Source organism: Bidens hawaiensis, unplaced genomic scaffold (genome assembly GCF_021521415.1).
Source record: "Bidens hawaiensis isolate Kalapana, Puna unplaced genomic scaffold, B.hawaiensis_p1.1 tig00010382_1, whole genome shotgun sequence".
NCBI classification, from domain to species: Eukaryota; Viridiplantae; Streptophyta; class Magnoliopsida; order Asterales; family Asteraceae; genus Bidens; species Bidens hawaiensis.
The window spans coordinates 430717-451024 of record NW_027491787.1 but is presented as its reverse complement, the minus strand read 5'-3'; the positions used below and the strand labels follow the sequence as shown (position 1 = coordinate 451024).

At 35.4% G+C, this 20308-nt stretch overlaps 2 protein-coding genes across 2 annotated transcripts; both read left to right on the top strand.

Moving 5' to 3' along the window:
- The first annotated feature begins 5455 nt into the window (after window positions 1-5455).
- On the top strand, window positions 5456-13466 carry LOC143534955 (COP1-interacting protein 7-like). Its single transcript, XM_077029320.1, has 9 exons — window positions 5456-5712; window positions 7157-7333; window positions 8151-8263; window positions 8344-8396; window positions 8626-8672; window positions 8769-8921; window positions 9431-9630; window positions 10721-12150; window positions 13056-13466. The coding sequence occupies exons 1-9, from the start codon at window positions 5654-5656 to the stop codon at window positions 13203-13205; spliced, it is 2382 nt and encodes a 793-aa protein (XP_076885435.1). The 5' UTR covers window positions 5456-5653; the 3' UTR covers window positions 13206-13466.
- A 3768-nt stretch (window positions 13467-17234) lies between these two features.
- LOC143534964 (uncharacterized protein At4g04980-like) lies at window positions 17235-20087 on the top strand. The gene is made up of 5 exons (XM_077029329.1): window positions 17235-18217; window positions 18293-18458; window positions 18985-19149; window positions 19222-19374; window positions 19672-20087. Exons 1-5 carry the CDS (start codon window positions 17235-17237, stop codon window positions 19849-19851), a joined length of 1647 nt encoding a protein of 548 aa, XP_076885444.1. The 3' UTR covers window positions 19852-20087.
- The last annotated feature ends 221 nt before the right edge of the window (window positions 20088-20308 follow it).

Sequence of the window (20308 nt, the reverse complement as noted above, 5' to 3'; positions counted from 1 at the left end):
GGACATATGGGTTTAGTGGAGATTTCTTTTCAGTTGTTTTATGTTTCTCTTCACTTTTTGGTAACACTGCCTTTTCTTTTGTCTCACTCGACTCGGATGACTTGTCCGAGTTTGATGAGACAGGACTAGGAACAGAAATCTTCACATTAGACACAGGCTTACTCGTTTCGCCTTTACTAACTTCTGGATCTTTAATAGTTACCTTAACCGGACCTGTCTGACTATAATCAACATCAACAGATTTATGATTACTAGGATCATAAGTGTAATTATGATTGTAAGGTGGTGGAACTTCATGATAACCAATTCCTCCCCTTTTAACTGGGGAACCTTGATCACTAACGAGGTGATCAAGTATAGCGGTGGAATTTCTGAATTTCTCAAGTTTCCTGTTTAGTTCCACCACTTTCACCTGGTGATCAGCTATCTGTTTATCCCTTTCAGCTATTAGTTTGGTTTTCTCTTCTAATACTTCATAGCTAAGATCAACTACTTTAAATTTTTCAGCTAGATTTGCTTTAAGACTCCTAATATCTTTCTCACTAGCTTTTATTTTCACTTTATAATTGTTTTCTCTAGCTTTAGTGAAATGATGATCTTCTTTTAAGGTTTTAAATTGAGTATCCAAACTAACATACTGATCAGTTATAGTTGTCAATTGTTCAGACAGATTTTCACACTTAGTACAAGGGAGTTTGGTACTTACCTCAGTGAGCTGGTCTTTCACATATGCCATGTAAGCTTCATTTTGAGCTTCTGCCATGTAAGCTTCACTTTCGCCAGTCACTTTCTCAGTATCTGCAGTTTCGATGTTTGCCACATTTGCCTGTTCGAAGACTTCTTCAACATGCAGATTACAGCTATACTCCCCATTCTGTCTGGATATCATGGCTCTATTATCATTACCACCCCCATTCAGTTGTGTAGACCTGTTTTGACTGCGTTCTACACGTTCATTTGTGCACTCCTTCGCAAATGGCCATTCTGTTGACAGTTGTAGCACCTAACCTTCGACTTATCGAAGCCCGGTCTTTCACCAACAAACTTCCTACCTGTCTTCTTCATAAACCTCTTAACCCTTTTAACAATCATAGCCATCTGCCACTACAGATCCATCTCTTCCAGATCATCAGCATCGATCTGATCATAATCTTCATCCAAAGTTGCAGGATCAACAATCTTACCCTGAATGTAATTTTCATACGAAGCAATGAAGGATGCATAGAGAGCAAACTGCTGTTCAGCAGATCTAACACTCATGGGCATCCTTGAGTAGTTGTTGTTCGAAACACTTGGGGTAAAACTACTCTTGGTTGCTTGAGGGTTAGAAGCATTTGATCCTCCAGCTACAAAGCACACATCACCATTCATGTTGAGAGATACATGACCTTCATGTGTTGAGTTAGCGCCCGACTCTCCCTTTGAGTAGTAAGCAGACGAATCAGACTTCGAACTTGAACTTGTATTAACCTTTGCACCATACATTCCTGGATCTTGAACCTGATCAGTAGGTGTCTCTTTTCGAACCATGTTTAGTTCAAAAGTTCGTAGCTTGTTAACTGCTGTTTCCAGGTCATAGTCGGCAAAGTCTTTGTCTTCTCTCATCAACACAGTGTACATCTCCCATTTCGGTGGGAGAGCATCAAGAAGCTTTTCAACAATTTCATCTTCTTTGTAAGTAATGGAGTAGTTGTTGAGTTCGGTCATCAGATGATAATATCTAGTGATGATATCATCAAGTGATTCATTCTTCAAATACTTGAAGACCGAGAACTGGGTTTTAAGTAGTTTAATCTTTGAAGCACAAATTCCCACATTACCCTCAAAACAGTTTTCAAGTGCTTCCCAAAGCTCTCTAGCAGTTTTATACTTTCTGAATGTGTGAAGAATCTCTTGTGGAAGAGCCATAGTAATTGCAGCATGAGCTTTGCTTTCAGCCTCATACATTTTCTTCTCTTCTTCTTCCATCTCTTTGTATTTCTTTATCTGATCACGACCCTCATACTCAGAAGTTGGTGGAATGTAACCATCTTGTATGCACACCCACATTTTAGCATCTTGGTACTTGACATATTGTTCAAAACGATCTTTCCACGCTACATAATCGGTTTTCTTAAGCATCTTCGGTGCCTTTGTAGCTGACCCCGCTTCCACTTCCATCTTTACCAGTTCAGTAATGTTAATTGAAGACATCTTTCTCAAGACACAATGAAATCCGAAAAATAAAAAATTTATTTTTCACAGTACTGTAGGCGAAGTTGTGGATAACTTCGCTTAAGTCTGAACTTCGCTGATTCTGAACTTCGCTTCCTCTTTAAATTCGCTTAAGGTAAGCGAACTTGTGAAGTAGGCGAAGTTGTGGGTAACTTCGTTTGAGATAAGCGAACTTGAGAAGGTAGGCGAAGTTGTGGATAACTTCGCTTAACCTTATATCTTCGCTAAAACCCTACGAACAGTGACGGCAACTTCGCCTGATGAACACGATGGTTTTGCAGGTTTGATTTCTGGATTTTGCGAGGTTTGTGACGGTGTAATAGGTTGTTTATGATGGTAGGAGGTGAGTATAACACAAAAACTCGATAAACACGTCCCGCGAATAGTCGAACGGAACGATTTCTACACCCGCGTGATAATCCCGAACCACACAATCGAGCACAAGCTCTGATACCAATTGTAGGTTCCCAGCCGGATCTACACGAGATATCTCGTTCTACGTAGGTGCGGAATCCCTACGTAAGACGTTACGAGCGTAGAAGACGATACGATTAAACACACGTTACAATAAACACAAACACGTTGTATTGCAACCGGAAACACGTGATACAATGATCACTGATTACAAACTCTCTGACTCGTTACACTCGAATAATTAAACTTCTTATTGATTAAGCCATAACCTAATCAATATATATCACGACAACTTCGCCTGGCATGTTCAGGCGAAGTTGTCCCTAACTTCGCTTAGTTCACAAGTTCGCCTGTATCAGCGAACTTGTGAGCTAACTTCGCTTACATACAAAAACACAAATCTAACAAACTCGATTACAGACACTTGACACTGAACTACTGACATCATGCACCAACACACATGGCCAGGGTGCGATCCGTCCTATCATTTGGCGACACGTGTCCAGGTTGTTATACTCATACACATGAGACGTATAGCTCAACCTATCACAAGAGGACACGCGTCCAGGCGGCTATCAAAGATCTTCTAGAAGAGGACAGCTTCCCCAATCATCTTCCTATACCCTTCGGCTATAAATACCTTGTCAAAAGGTATGAGGTATTCATTCACTCACCTACATTCTGACTACACTTAGTCTATACTTCATTACTTTCTCCGTTTACGAACGTTACTGATTCTCACGCCGGATGGTGGTTACAGGAAGACCCCCCTCTTGTTCTTCCTGTAACGAGACTCACGGTGTCTGTTTTGCAGGTTCCGTTCATTGGACTTTGGAAAGTTGTACTCATATCTAGGTCGTAATTATCATATCTTAACCTATGGACTCACTAGATCTAGGACCCATACCCGGGGATTGGATCTGTGTTTCTTCATTCATAATGTGGTACAAGTAACATGAGTTACCACGTTCCTACTACATGGGGATCTGTTATAAAAAGTGTTTGGAAGCTACATGATATGTGAGAAACTAAGTTTAACTATGATGTTGCACGTATAATCTAACCATATATCAAGATATGGAAGTGTTAAGTCATAACTGATAAGGGGATAAGATCATATTGAGTGTGACCGGGCACTTTTAATTTTATTAAACGTTATTGAATATATTTTCTTTTATCATAATAAACCTAATCAAGATCTAAAGATACATGATGGTATATTTGATGAAATACTCACTACAAACCATTTATGTTTAGTTACTTTGTTTTTATTATTAAAACGTCCAAATACATTAAAAGGGTCGTCAATAATACTTTTAGCAAAAACAAACCCGTTTATATTCTAATAAAGTATTTTACTGATTTTCTTTTGTGTTTTAATTGCATTTACTATCACGCGCTAACATATAATCATGAACATTAAAAGAAAAGGTAAAGACGTATAACATATTGTAGCAACTTCATGTGAAATCAATCAAAGAAAAACGTAACAGTTTAGAAAAAAAACAGACTTGATAATTTTTTCAATAAAAACAATCTTATAAAAACATGATAATTTAAACATTGATAATGACAAATAACCGTATTAGATAATAATCCAGGACAATTAAACCAAATCACTAACTAATGTTATCATAACCTTGATTGTTACACACGAATTTAAAAATATACAAACTCAAGAGTTTGATACCTATAGTAACAACTAACAAATGGCCATATTATTATTATAATTATTAGCATAATCAATGAACAAATCATGCATCCAACCCAACGGTACAATAATCCTGATCCGGTGTGAGTTAATAAAATATTAGAATCTAAATATTTTTTTAATTAAAACATCTTTAATGAACAACATGTAGGGTGCATTATTTTCATTCCCCAATAAGAGCATAACATCAAGGTAGACAGAGAATCTAACCTTTGGTCTAATGCTATAAGCCTTTGGTTATTAACGGAGACTCAAATTTGATTTCAATTTATATCGTTTTTATGAGATTATGTAATGAAGAATTTGAGTTAAAAGTCTAGTGAGGTTGTAATTTTAAATCCCAAGCCAACTCATTAATAGGGTTTTCGTCCCACCGTGTATTACACCAGAGATTTATACTTTTGTGGTGCACTAGGGCTGTTCAAAAAGTTCTCTGCTCGAAGCTTTGGCTCATGACTCGCTCGAATAAAAGTAGCTAAAAAACTTGATTTGAAACAACACGAGCTGAGTTAGCTCATTTTTGTAACCGAGCCAAAATCGACCCAAGCTCGATCTTAGGCTAATTAAACTTCAAAAATAGAGCTGGAGACTAGCTGAGCTATCTCGTGTAATTTCATGCTTGAGTCCTGAATAGCCCTAGGTGACACAACGACTGTCAAGTAGCAGTTGATAGTATGGTTTTCCGGAGTAACGCCAAGCCAAACTATAAAGTCAACGTAAACCCAATTAAAACAACATAATTTGATCAGAACGTGGCAACAGAGCTCTCGAAAACTTGATTTGAAACAACCCGAGCTGAGTCAGCTCGTTTTTGTAACCGAGCCAAAATCGACCCAAGCTCGATCTTAGTCTCGTTTAACTTCAAAATCGAGCTGGAGCCTAGCTGAGCTGCCTCGTTTAATTTCAAGCTCGAGTAGCAGTCAACATAAATTCAACTAAGACAACATAATATGATCAGAACATGACAACTGAGCTCTCCAAAACACACAAGACAGTCGCCGTTTAGATAAATAAAAATAAAAATAAAAATAAAAAATCTCAAGGTAGAGACAAGAGAGAGAGGTGGGGACAATGTGGTTGAGTGTATGTGAATGTGATCCCACATGTGATATTATTTAATCTTCAATCTCACACTCTTTCTATCTTTCGTTCTTTCAACATTACATTACCTATACTACTGATGCACGTGCAATACCTCATCATTTCCTGCTGTCTTCCTATTACTACTATCTTCACAGATCTGTTCATGTTATTCCACCACAACACTCATTCTTCTTAATTTAATTTCATCTCCACACATTCATTCTTTGCAGTATGGATCCATTCACACATCTTGAATATGCTCTGTTTCAACTTACTCCAACTAGAACAAGGTACTAATTTAGGCTTTATCTCAGTTATTTTAAGCTAAGTTTCTTTGTTCTTGGTTAAAGATTTGATCTTTGGATTGGTTTCAGTTATTATGAGCTGGGTTTTTGTTTGTTGTTAGTGAAATTGTTGAAAGATTTGATTTTTTGGATTGATTTCAGTTATTATGAGTTGGGTTTTGTTTTTTCTTGATGAAGGTCTTTAAAAGATTGATTTTTTGGATTAAATTCAGTTCATTTGAGTTGGGTTTCTTTGTTTTTGGTAAAAGATTTGATCTTTTGGATTGATTACAGTAATTATGAGTTGGGCTTTGTTTTTCTTGTTGAATTTGTATAAAAAAATTGATTTTTGTGGATTAATTTCAGTTATTATGAGTTGGGTTTTGTTTGTTGTTGATGAAATTGTTGAAAGTTTTGATCTTTTGGATTGATTTCAGTTGTTATGAATTGGGTTGTCTTTGTTCTGTTGAAATTGTTGAAAGATTTGATTTTTTGGATTGATTACAGTTATTATGAGTTGGGTATTCTCTGTTTTTGTTGAATTTGTATAAAAAAATGATCTTTAGTATTGATTACAGTTATTATGAGTTGGGTATTCTCTGTTTTTGTTGAATTTGTATAAAAAAGTTGATCTTTTGGACTGATTTCAGTTATTATAAGTTGGAATTTCTTTGTTCTTGGTGAATTTGCTGAAAGATTTGATTTTTTGGATTGATTTCAGTTATTTTGAGCTGGGTTGTCTTTGTTCTTGTTAAAATGCTTGAAAGATTTGATCTTTTTGGATTAAATTCAGTTAATTTGAGTTAAGTTTTGTTTGTTGTTGGTGAAATTGCTGAAAGATTTGATTTTTTGGGTTTATTTCAGTTGTTATGAATTGGGTTTTGTTTGTTCTTGTAAAATTTCTTTAAAAGATTGTTTTTTTGGATTGATTTAAGTTATTACGAGTCGGTTTTCGGTGAAATTCTTGAAAGATTTGATCTTTTCGATTGGTTAAAGTTATTATGAGTTGGTTTTTTCTCTATTGTAAGAATTCTTGATATGTTTAATCTTTTGATGTGATTTCAGTTATGCTGAATATGGTTACCATTTGGACTTCTCTCACATTTTTGAAATTGATTGTAATCCGAGTATTTAAACTGTTCTTGTTGAATGATCTGTTTTTTAGTTTTCATTGACTGCGAAAAAATTATTAAAAGATTTAACCATTTTGGGATTTATATAAAAATCTGCTGATTTGGATATTTGCTATTCATTTAAGAATGTATAAAGATTGAATCTTTTTTTGTATTGGTTTTACCTAATTTTGCATAACCCTTAAGCATTTAATGTGTAAAAATACAAAAAAAGGCTAAAAATAGAGATCTTGGAAATAACTGATTTAGTGGCAAAAATAACCGATTTTGGATATGAATCTGATTGTTAATATGTGATTTTTTTGTTCTTGTTGAAGATGTGATCTTTTGCTATGTTCCGGGAAAACCAAAGAGAAATTAGCATCTGGATTAGTGGAACCTTTCATATCACACTTGAAATCGTTTAAAGGTCAAATTTCAAAAGGGGGCTATTCGATCACTCTTCGTCCACCAACCACTAATGCTTTTTGGTTCACCAAATCCACTTTCCAAAGGTATAGTTCACACTTTATTTTGTTTCATTCCATTCATGATTTGATATATGAATAAAATATCACATCACTAATGAATAATATAAAGATTAAGTAGTCCTTAATCCACATCAGACATTGTTATCATTTATCAAGAAGTGAAATTGTTTAATAATTTAATAAAAAGACTTTCTTTATAGTAACCGAACCAGAAAATCTGCAAACACTGTTCAAAGTTTATGGCTTTAGCATTGAGATGTTTTTGACACCTTTACTTGAGTAATATTTAATCTTTAACGGGTCAAACAAATCTATGCATAAACCTCCTAAATCATTTCATGAAGATAGTTATTATTAAAATAATATAATTTTTTTAATCATATTTGACATGCTAGTTATATATAAAGATTTCAACCCGTTATGTGAAAAAAAGTGTTCGGGATCCACATTACCAAAAGAATTTACGCATTTTGATTTGAACCCGTTACTTATACCACCCATTTTGAAACCTCTACTTCAAACTTAAAATGCTAAAACTTTGTTATCAACTTCAAAACCTGAAGTGGGTCCCACTATTTTTGTATGATATATATATGTGTGTGTGTGTGTGTGTGTATAGTTGTATACCATGCAAAATGGCTTAATTAAAAAAAGAATTAGAATCAAGTGGTCCATGAGCCCAATAGACCTTCATTACAAGGCATGCTTTATTGATTGAAAGCCTTTTAAAATGCTTGCCTCATTAGAAAGCAAAGTTCACTATGCTACTAGATTCCTTTTTTGCTCACATGAGTCATAACAAGGTAAGGGAATCTCGGCACTAATCGGTTGATATTTGCAGGCTTGTGCGGTTCATAAACTCGCCTGAAGTTCTTGAGAGGTTTATAAGATTAGAACGAGAAATTTTACAAATCGAGAATTCTGTTAATGACAGCGAGGAACAAGTTGGTGAAGGTATTGCTCAAAAGTCAAAAAGTCACCTCTTGAAACTACTTGTGTTTATTTGTTGTCTCACATTGATATTGATTTTTTAGCTGGAAGCTTATCATCTGATGGAAGCACTAAGAAGTCTACCGATCCCTCCAAGGTACACTTACACAAATCAAGTCAAATATTTAAAGTCAAACATAAAAATGTGAACTTTATATATTTATTTTAAAAAGAAACAAAAAGGTAAAATTAAAATAATAAATATAATGTAATAAAGTTTAGCAAATTAGATATTTAGATCTTAACACAACCATATTATTTTATTATCCTAAACTTGACTTGTTTGACCTTAAAAGTCAACGTCTAATTAATATCTTGTGTAATAGATCAAAACCGGAGAAGCTGGTGATAATGGACAAGAAGAAAATTCCAAGTAATTTGAGCTTACTTATAAAGATTTATTATGTTTCTTGTTTTTTTTTTGTATCTATATAACTAAGGTTGACTTTTGTCAATTGGATTTCAACAGGATTCAACTTCAACGGTTATTAGAGACACGAAAAGCAATGCTTCGGAAAGAACAAGCAATGGCTTATCACCGTGCACTTGTTGCTGGATTTGAAACCGAAAACATGAACGATCTTATATTGTTTGCAGATCATTTTGGAGCGTCACGTTTAAGGTACATTTTGACTTTTGACATCATAAAGACCTTTATTTAGATATTTCTTTTAAACTATAAGTTAGAAACGGGATCAAATACATTTTATTCTTAACATGAATACAGTGATAACCAATTTGTTGTTATTATTAGGTTTATTTTTATAGGTGTTTGCTGTTATTTTTTGTTCGCGTTTGCTAATTTTCAATTATGAGACGTCAAAAGTATTTTCTGATTTATATTTTGTTGTTATTATTAGATTTTTTCTTTTGCTGTTATAAGTATTTGCTGGTACTTGCTGTTATTATTTTGTTCTTGATTTTGATTCTTTTGTTGTAATTTTTAGGTTTTTTTCTTTGTTATTATAAATAATTGTTTTATGTAGATTGCTATTGTAGTTGATCTTGTTTCTTACGTTCTGATTTTTTTTAAATTGGTATTGGTTCCTACGTTCTCATGTTAATATTAAAATGTACATGAATCTTGATGTTTAGATCTGCAAGTTAATATTTTTTTTTTGTTTCATATAGGGAAGCGTGCATAGAATTTAGAGATTTATGCAAGAAGAAGCACAATGATGGTCTATGGATGGATGAATTAGCAGCAATGGCTGCTGCATATCCTCCTTCGGAACTAGCTTACCAGACCTCTGGATTATTAATTGCAACTGAAAGTAATGCTTCAACTCTAAATAATGATCTCAACTTTGAGAATCCAGAAGGTGACAAAAGTAAGTACCTTTACGTGTTTATGTGTGTAACGGGGTGTATTAAGAAGTTTAGCTTGAATGGATAACAAGTCTAACGTTTAAAAGTCACCCGTGCCATATCATAATGTTTACAACCTCTTACATTGCTTTAAAAAAGATAAGTGGATAATTAATATACTAGTATTTAATAAATTAATAATTTATGAAAATTTAAAGAAATGACAAGAAAGTTGTTGGCAGGTCAAAACCGTATGATTTGACTTGTACCCTTTTGAAAGTTTAAATAATGATCATAATATAATTAATAAAAGAATATATTCATTTATGTAGTCACAATTCATAAAACTTGATTAACATATCTCTGGTTTCACATAATTATTTCGGTATCATAATGAATTTAACAATACATTATCGATTACTAAGTTTATAGCAATCCAAGTTTATGCAAATTTGGATCTTGTAGCAAAATGGCTCCGCTTTTTTTCCCATAGAACAGAACTGTTTTCACTATTATAGTCAAACAAGCCAATGCAAGAAACTCGATTCTTATATATCTAGAGAAAAGATAGAATACAATAATACCTTAATGTACAATGGGTACGCAAATACCCTATATTCACGAAAGCGATCCATGAAATCACATCCCAACATCTCGGAATCGTCAATACATATCCAATTAATCATTGGTTCACCGAAAAAAACAGTTTTGGATCGTTAATCGATCAATTTTTTACTTATTTTCACGAAAACCGTTTTTGAACGTTTTAGGTTTTTGGCTGAGCGTTTTAGTTTATTGGCTGAGCGTTTCAGAATTTGTTTCCTTTGAGCGTTTTTGTTTTTGCCTTTGAGCGTCTCGCACTCTCGCGTACCTATCGTACATTAAGCAATTATTGTACAATAACCTCACCCTATATATCTAATATCCTTTTAAATTTAAATGAAAAAATAACAGTCACATGTTAAGTTAAACAAAATATACTGAATTACTATCTTTTAAATGAACTTTTCATGTAAATTTTGTATTTAAAATATTACTTATTTGACCACAAATAAGGTTTCTTATTAAGTTTTTTTTTTTTTTTTTTTTTTTTTTTTTTTTTTTTTTTTGCAGATGCAGATCAAGCACCATCTACTCCTTCAAATGTCCCAATGCAGATGCCATGGCCAAACCAGATGCCTCAATACATGTACAACTTTGGCCCACAAGGTCCACGTTACCCGTATCCATACCCCGGTATGCCTCCATATTATCCACCTCATATGAACTGGCCCGTTGACGATTCTGGCCACAACCGACATCACAGATCATCTTCCAAAAAAAAGTCAAAGTCTCCGTTACCTGACTCCTCAGAGGAAGAAGACGATGAAAGCAATGAAGACGCGGAGTCCGATTCGGTTAGTGATTCGGGTACTGTCTCGAAGCATGAAAAGTCGAGTAAGAAAAGCAAAAAGAAGTCTTCGAAAACGGTTGTTATCCGAAACATTAATTATATTACTTCCAATAGGAAGAATTCGGATGGCGGTGGCAGTGATGAGTCTGCTGAAGATGAAGTTGATGGTGTTCTCGAGTCTTTGGTTAAACACCATAATAAGTCATCGAAATCACACGAGAAGAAGAAGAAAGACGCTGACGTGGATAATGAGTCGGGAAAACGAAATGAAAACTGGGATGCGTTTCAAAATCTGCTCTTGAAAGATGATGTTCAAGACGATCATTTCTCAGCGATAAACGATGCTTTGGATGTCCGCTCAGAAAGTTATGTGAAAAGTCAACCGAAAGCGAGAGTCAACGACTCGTTTGTGGTTCCGGATAGAAATGGGTTCGACGAGTCAAGAAAGGTCAACTCTCATGATTTTGAGAATAATGAGACTTTTAGGATGAAGGGTCGTGATTCATCGGATGCTGATCTGGTGGTGTCGCGTGGATTCGGTGAAACCGGTGGAATGACGAGTTTCCGGGATCTCGGGTCGGAGTCTTCGATGATTAGAAACAAAAGAGATGGAGATTGGTTTGTGGTCAAGAACTCGGAAGGTCAAACCGAAAAGTCAACGTTTATCGACGACTACGCGTCAATGAAAGGCGACGTTTTTTCATCCGAAACGAATAAAAAAAATGTACCCATTGACGATTCCTTCATGGTACAACCGCAAACGACGGTTGCATACGATTCACAATGGCGGTCAACTGACGTCAGTATTATCGAGAGCGTTAACAAAACCGATGCCACCGAGTCTAGCCAGGGTGCGAAAACCGGGTTCTACGAGCCAGACGATCTCTATTTGATGGTCTCGCGTGATTCTGGAACCGAGCCATCGGTTAGGTCCTCGTGGACCCCGGAAATAGACTATGGGACCGAGGCTCAGTTCACAAAGTCTGAGCCCAAGCCGGCTCCTGAGACTAAAGAACAAACCGAAGAGTCCCCGGTCAAGGCGAAAACAAAGAAGGTGGTAAAGCCTCGACCTTTGTCGAGATCTCTCCCAACTGACAAGCGGTTACCTTTCGTGAGTCGGTCTGTGGTTCCCAAGAGCAAAAGAGAACAGGTACGGAAGTCAAAGATGTTACTTTTAATTATAACGTTAATACAAACGTATCTAACCTTCAATGCGAAACGAATAGTTATATCGTAAACCAACTTTACGTAGCGTAAATTCAAAATTAGTTAGTGCCAAATTGTTAAAGATTGAATAGTAATTTTACTTTTGTCAAATACAAGTTTGACTTGACTTTAAATGTCAAACAAGTTACTTTTGGTTTCAAAATTTAACATGAACACATCTAACCTTAAAAGTGAAAATGCTAGGCGTGTGCACGGTTCGGTTTGGGTCTGTTTTGGGCTAAAACCAAACCGAAACCGGGTTTTGGATTTTTGAAACCGTTCGGTTTCTGTTTTTCGGCTTTCGCTATGGTTTCGGTTTTTGTCATTTGAGCTTGAAAAGTTTAGGCCGGAAAAAGTTGGCCAAAAATAAAGAATTTAGGTACAAATATTTTTTTTAATATTTAACTAATTGATTATTATACATTTGGCCAAAAATATTTGAGTTACATATTTATTAAATTCTTGAAGATTATTTAAAAATAAAAATAAAAATAAAAAAATATAGAGGTTCGGTTCGGTTTTTATTACATGCGAAACCAAAACCGAGCCGTAAGTTCGTTTTTTACAAAACCATAAAACCAGACCGGCGGTTTTTGTTTCGATTCAGTTTTTTCGGTTTGGATTTTTCGGTTTTTTTTTGTTTTGGATCTTGAATCTTTAGGCCTTTTATTGTAAAAGAGCAAAAAAAATTATTGTTTCTTCCTATAAAAATGATATTGTTCATGTATATTCAGGCCTTTCAAAGTCAAGAGGACAAAATTTATAAGATTAAAATATTTTATATATTACATGCATATTTTTAGCCACCACACTAGGATCTTGAATTTAAGTTACTTTATATTGAAACAGGAAGACGAGGCTCGAAGGAGGGTGGAAGAGCTAGCAGCCGAACGACAAAGGAGAATTGCTGAAAGAACGGCAGCTGCTGCTTCTGCTAAGAAGCCGGTTAACCCAAAGGCCGTTGCTAGTCCACTTAAGACAAAGGCGACAGCCAAGTAAAATGCTGGTAAAAAGTTCATACATGAAGGAGAATTCACACGCAGCCTGCTAATGCGACAACAGTTGTTATTATTGAGTTCTTGTTTGTATTGTCAAATGTGGGTTGGTGTGTATAATACTGGGTGGTTTTTGTTAAATACGGTGATGAATGATACGAGTATTTATACGTTTTCGGAATAATTTTTGTGTATGTATAATGTTTGTTTATTTTAATTTGTAATGTAATAAACATGGTGGTGGTTGTGGTACATTATGAAATTATTATTTTGTGTTTTATACATTTTTTGGTTTGTTGGTTTAATATGTTGAAAATTGATATATTTTCATGTCAAAGTTGGCTATATTTAATAAATAAAGAATAAAACTTTATAGTGTTTTGATTATTGTTAACGCTTATTTTAGAAAGAGAGAGTAAGAGAGAGTGTAATACATTGACGGAAATCGTAAATTTGAAACTATTAAAATAAAATCGCAGATTTAGACAAATTACATGGACAAAAAGCGCAGTTTACTATTTAATATTTTTTCCTTTTACCATCACATCATCATCATCATCATCATCGTACTCAGTATATCCCACCAATAGCAATGCTATGGTAGGGTATGAGGAGGGTAAGATGTAGACAGCATTACCTCTATCCATAGGGATGGAGAGGCTGCTTCCGGTGAGACCCCCGGCTCGATAGTAGTTTTGCATCAAGTCTTGGACATAAGGCACATAGCACTCAATCATCGGGACACCGGCTGATTGGTGCATGTGCCATTGTCTTTCGGCTATCAACGCCACCACATGATGCCTGATTAACCTTCCGCCACCACGAGATTAGTAAAATAACGTCAAAATTAGTGCAATTTTACTTTTGCCCACCCGAGGGTTCCTTTTACTATCACATTCTTACTTTTATTTGTTTACTTTGTGACTTTATTTAATTCAATTCAAAATGTATCTAGAATTAGATTTTTAATTATGTAGTTTCCTTTTTTAAACGCTTCTATATATATCGATAGAGTTGTGTGTGGTAAGGTTCGGTGCGGTTTTGAACTAAATCCGAACCGAAAACCAAATCTTCGTTTTTAGATTTTTTGAAACCGATTGTTTTTTCGGTTTTCGTAATGGTTTCGGTTCGGTTTTTGCCATATGAGATTATGAACTTGAAAATTTTATGCCGAATAAAAAGTTGGTCAAAAAGAATGAATATAGGTATAAGTAATTTTGTTAATTATTAACTGATAGACTATTCTATATTTGACCAAAAATATTTGAGCTACACATTTTATTAAATTCTTATAAATTACTTAATCAAAAATAAAAATAAATAAAATTTTAGGAATTCGGTTCGGTTCAGTTTTTTCGGTTTTTCTTACATGCAAATCCAAAACCGATTCGTTAGATCATTTATTACAAAAACAGAAAACCAAACCGTCGGTTTTTATTTCGATTCGGTTTTTATGGTTTCGAATCAGTTTTTTTGGTTTCTTACACACCCATATGTATCGACCCTCCTGTTAAAATGTTATGGCCCGTCACTGCAATAAACCGTTTCAAAACCGATCATATAGAAACCAGTTTGAAAGCGTAATTTCGAAACCAATAGAGGACTATTTATGTAATTATCCACCCACAATATAAATAACCCAAACTCAATAACATAAAAGGCGCGAACTTTATGCACATAATAATAAACAAATAATAAATATTTCCAAAACATATAAAATATTATTATTATTATTATTATTATTATTATTATTATTATTATTATCTGGACTCTTTGGATTAAACGTAAAGAGTCCAGAAAATGGGTGGGTATGATTGTTGAATCTGAATATTGTTATTGATTTCAATAAATTATTATTATTATTAATTGGGTATTATTGTTGTTCCGGCGTCAATTTGTTGTTCAATTGTCAATCATTAGGGTTCTATGGTTACTACTGAACCCAATGATTTGACCCATTTTGGTTTTCAATTTCTGTTTCGATGCGGCATAAAGATTCATCTGGGATGTCATGTTTCGGTTGTCTGTTTCGAAAGAAAGCTTCTAGATCTCGGGTAATTGGTTTTATTAATGCTTTATGTAATGCACATAAGGTGTTTGATGAAAAGCCCAAATGAGTTTTAAGGATATGTACTGGTTAATATAACTAGTTTGATCCATTAGCATTAAGTGCTAGTCTGATAGATATAGTTAATGCATGTAAGGTGTTTGATGAAAAGCCCTAATGAGTTTACGGGTTTGTACTGGATGTAATTCATGTTGATTAATGTTATTACTATGATCCATTAGCTAGGAAAACTGAATGCTAGATACAGAATATAACGCTTCGTTTTAGCATTATGCGGTATTTGTTTAATGCACGTAAGGGGTTTAGGTGTTTGATGAAAAGCCCGAATGGGTTCAAAGTTTTGTTCTTTTATGCTAGATATAGGTTATAGCTCTTTTCTGCATTATGCACTACATATAAATAACATATCTAAGACGGTCTGCAAAGGCCATCTGTGACTGCCTGTCATATATTTGATTATTTGTCTCACAAATCAATAAATTAAATATTAAAAAGTAGGTTGCCTGTGGGAAGGACGGGTCTGGTAGTGCTGTAGGTAAAAATTTGTTTGTGTAAGAATGGGTAAAAAGTTGACGTGGCATGCTGACTAGGCCTGCATGTGGGAAGAATGGGTTGTAGCGTTGCGGGTAGTCTAATGCACTTAAGATGTTTGATGAAAATCCTAAATGAGTTAAAGGATTTGTTCTAGTATGTTAGATATAGATTATAGCCTTTGTTTTGTGCATTGCACACTACTGATCCAATGCAGCTCTGATTGACTTGTTGATTTGAAAGAAAGGAAAAAGTACCGTGGGGTCGAGTAAGAGGGATCAGGCGACAAGTAAATACCATCCTGGGAATAGTAAAAGGTCTCAATCATCAAAAAGGGCTCCAGAAACCGAGAATGTGGTGGTGCAGAAGCCGCATGCTGCTGATAACTCTGACAGATTGATTGAGCTTCGAAAGAAGATCATGAGCTTTGGAGAGTTGGTTGATTTGCCTCCCTGTAGCAGTTCTTCAACCGATTTTGAGGTATGATTTTTATTGAAGAATGTGATAGAAATTGTTAATCCAACCTATTTTGCTGGTTTATTTGCAGGTGGTGAAACACACTGTCAATGAACTGCATAAATTATACCCAAATGTCGTGCATTGGATTTCTATATCAGATTCAGAAGGAGCTGTGGATAAGGTTTTTTAGATGTAAACATATAATTGTGGATTTTATCAACTTCAAAGTTTTGGTTTTTTGTAATCAGTGAGTTCTGCAAACAGGCAATAAATGAGTTTTGTGCATCTATCAAGTCTCTTGGGAAGCATTGGATGCATAATGATAAATGGATGGTCAAATCCAAAACAGACAACGCAACGGATTGTGATTTAGAAAAACATGGTATGTTAATATTTTTATTACAAGGTATGTGATCCAAGTTAATCATCTTGTAATATAGTTCTTGTGGCTTATTATAGCGTTGGCTTTGGTTGATGACATTATTAATGTGGCACGAGAGAAAATGAACAATAAAACGGATACGGATAATAACAGAGAAACGAAGAACCATGTAGACTCGCCTTCTAGTTCAAATGGGAATTCTTCTTCAAAATCTTATCCAGACAAAGTACCTTCACCAACTTCAGTTATTCGCGTGTTGTCAAATAAACAATCTGCAAAGGCATGCTCATAAGTTACATTCTCTCCACCTGTTCTCTTGATCAGACATGGCAATTTTGACCCGTTTACTTATGAATGGTCGATTCAGGCTATGTTTTATCTTTAACGGGTCAAAAACCTCGAGTCGGATATTAAATTGTTAATGAAATAATATCTTTTTTGAACCGGATGAAAGGTTTTTTCTGGTCAACCTGGCCTGTTTTGACTTTTGACACCTGTTACCCAACCTGCCAGTTTTGCCATCTCTGGTCTTCTTTTTAAGTTGAAGATGCGGAGAAGTTAATTGTCACTGATATTAAGAGTTGTGATTCCAGATGGACAATAATGGGAATCCGGATGGCAATGTGATAGTGCAAATGGAGATTTCGTTACCGTCGTCATCTTTAAAATCAATTGTGGATTCTGAGAATGTACAGTTGATTCCATCATCATCTTCTGAAAGGCCATCCATTTCAGCAGCAATAGTGTCGTCGCCACCTCAGATATTGGACTCAGAAGCCAGTCAATTGCAGCCATCACCACCACTATCATCACCAGATAAGCCTTCACCAAATATGGGCATCAACCATACAGCAGATTCATCTCTCACATCACTAGGAAATCTTTGTCCTCCATCACCACCACCGCCACCACCATTACCGCCATCATCACAGCCTCCACCTCCACCTCCACCTCCACCTCCACCTCCACCTCCTCCCTCGGTGACAAAAAGCGATACAACATCACCATCACCACCGCCGCCTCCACCTCCACCTGCATCCTCAACAGTAACAAGTACTACAACATCACAGTCACCCCCACCAAGTAATGCAGCACAACCGCCGCCACCACCGCCACCACCACCACCACCATCGTCGTCAGACAATGGTTTACCAGTGTCAGTAGGATTACCTCCTCTTCCACCAGGACCACCAGCAGCAGCTCCCACAGCAGGTGAAAGCATTCCACCGCCGCCGCCACCAGAAGCAGCAGGTGGAAGCATTCCTCCACCACCACCACCATCAACATCATCAGGTGGATCGGTCCAACAACCGCCACCACCGGTGCAAGAGGTCAAAGGCAGTGCTCCACCACCACCACCTGCAGTTGGTAATGGCGGAAAATTGCTGCGTAAATCAGTCAGTAAGTTAAAAAGATCATCTCAGATGGGATGCCTGTACCGTACACTCAAAGCAAAGGTTGAAGGATCAGGTGTGAAAACTAAAACATTGCAAAGGAAAGATAGTAAAGCTGCCATTTCTTCTGGTGGTGGTGAAAAAATGGGAATGGCTGATGCACTTGCAGAGATGACAAAAAGGTTCATTTAAATCATTAAATCCATATTTATAAACTTTATATGTTTTCTGTATATTTAAGTTTTTTTGGTTTTCAGATCGTCCTACTTTCAGCAAATCGAAGAGGATGTTAAAAACTATTCAGATTCCGTCAAAGAAGTGCAATCTGCCCTGATATCTTTCCAAACAAAAGATATGGATGAGCTCATCGACTTTCACAAATATGTGGAATCCCATCTTGAGAAACTAACCGATGAAACACAGGTCTATACTCTGATTTTTAAAATTTTTTTTTTTTCAAAATAGGAAAAAAAAAGGAGTTTTAGGCGACCCGCCATTTGAAATGGTCCAGATGTTGTCAACGATTGTTTGGTGACTTGGAGGTTTCGAACGTGTATAGTCATTCCAAAGGACGGATCCAATTTGAATATGCTAGGATCCACCATATGAAATGGAAGATCTTGAATCTTAACTCAGACAAGTTCATGATTTGATTTGATGTAACATAGCTTTTTGACATAGGATCCGCCAATTCAAATGGCGGAACAAATTCCAAACTTCCAAGTTACCCAAGCACTGACAAACAATTGGACACTTCTTAGGATCCGCTATTTCAGATGGCAGATCGCTTGACTCCTAGAAACCAAAAGCTTTTATTCTCTCTCTCCTAGAAACCATTTAAACTCTTCTTTTTTCCTGCTTTGAATTTTTTTTCTATACTCCTATTTTAATCATATAAAAGTAATCTTAAAAACTAAACAGTTTCATATATGACTTTAATGTTAACTAGGTTCTGGCAAGGTTTGAAGATTTTCCTACCAAGAAGTTGGAAGGATTGAGAATGGCTGCAGCATTATACTCTAAGTTAGATGCGATAGCAGATACTTTGCAAAACTGGGATATAGAGCCAACGGTGAACCAACTTCTCGATAGAGTTGAGAATTATTTCAATAAGGTAACACCGACCCTAATTATCATATACCATTTTGTCGTTTCATCACTAACCGATAAACAATTTCATGTCAAGATCAAAGGAGAATTGGACACATTAGACCGAACAAAGGATGACGAAATCAAGAAATTCAAGAGCCAGAAGATCCATTTCGATTTTGCTATACTTATCAGAATCAAAGAACTCATGGTGGATGTTTCCTCAAGCTGTATGGAATTAGCACTAAAGGTAATTCTGATTTTAAATGTAATAAAACCTAATGCTGTTAGAGTTCAGCGGGTCGTGCACAGTAACATATCGACGCTGAAGAACTGTAACTTTGTTTTCAGTAGGATCGGATTTGCCATTCAAAAGGGGGTTGCGGCGTAAAATCTATTGCAATTGGATCCTTTTGTAAAATTATAAAATCTATTTGTTAAAAAATAAAAAATAAATAAATAAATAAAATAAAACCTAATACGAATCATATGAATATATGATCATATTTAATTGCTTATTATATATGTGTTTTTGGTTTTCGACCAGGAAAAAAAATTGGCTAGTGCATCTAAAAGGAACGGGAAGAAGAGCAGTTCAAATAAAATCCTTTGGAAGGCATTCCAGTTTGCATTTCGGGTGTATTCGTTTGCAGGGGGACAAGATGAGCGTGCAGAGAACTTAACAAAAGAGATCGCTCAACAATTACAAGCCGATAATACGCATTAGTATTTATTATTAAAGAAAACACATTTTAGTTGACATGTGTATATATAGGGACACTATACTTGCAGCACAACAATGAGCCATTTAAGCCGCTTGATCAAACGAATGTGTTACATTAGGCTTATATGCACCGCGTCCTATATGTAAATAAATTTTGGACACTTGTGTATGTTGCAGATAGGATATAAGCTTGGGAATGCTAGATACGGACTTTAGCATCACTGTTTCGGTTTGTGCAGTTGGTTTTATTGAATGTAAGTGTCAATCCGCAATTCGGATGTGTGACAACAATGAACATCATTATGCTTGTAATTTCTTAGACTAAATGTGAAAAGTGTTATCATGCTATTTAAGCTACTTTACAAATATTATAATACATCACTTATATTTTTTAAAACTTATGTTTATATAACTATTATCTGAGTAAAAAGCCCATTTTACCTTGTGAATATTTAAAAAT

Excerpts from the sequence above, each read along its gene's own strand:
- LOC143534964 (XM_077029329.1), top strand. The coding sequence starts at position 17,235 with ATGGACAATAATGGGAATCCGGATGGCAATGTGATAGTGCAAATGGAG. Across the intron at positions 18,218-18,292 it reads CTTGCAGAGATGACAAAAAG|ATCGTCCTACTTTCAGCAAA; the intron begins GTTCATTTAAAT and ends TTTGGTTTTCAG. Across the intron at positions 19,375-19,671 it reads GTATGGAATTAGCACTAAAG|GAAAAAAAATTGGCTAGTGC; the intron begins GTAATTCTGATT and ends GTTTTCGACCAG.
- LOC143534955 (XM_077029320.1), top strand. The coding sequence starts at position 5,654 with ATGGATCCATTCACACATCTTGAATATGCTCTGTTTCAACTTACTCCA. Across the intron at positions 8,264-8,343 it reads CGAGGAACAAGTTGGTGAAG|CTGGAAGCTTATCATCTGAT; the intron begins GTATTGCTCAAA and ends TTGATTTTTTAG. Across the intron at positions 12,151-13,055 it reads CCAAGAGCAAAAGAGAACAG|GAAGACGAGGCTCGAAGGAG; the intron begins GTACGGAAGTCA and ends ATATTGAAACAG.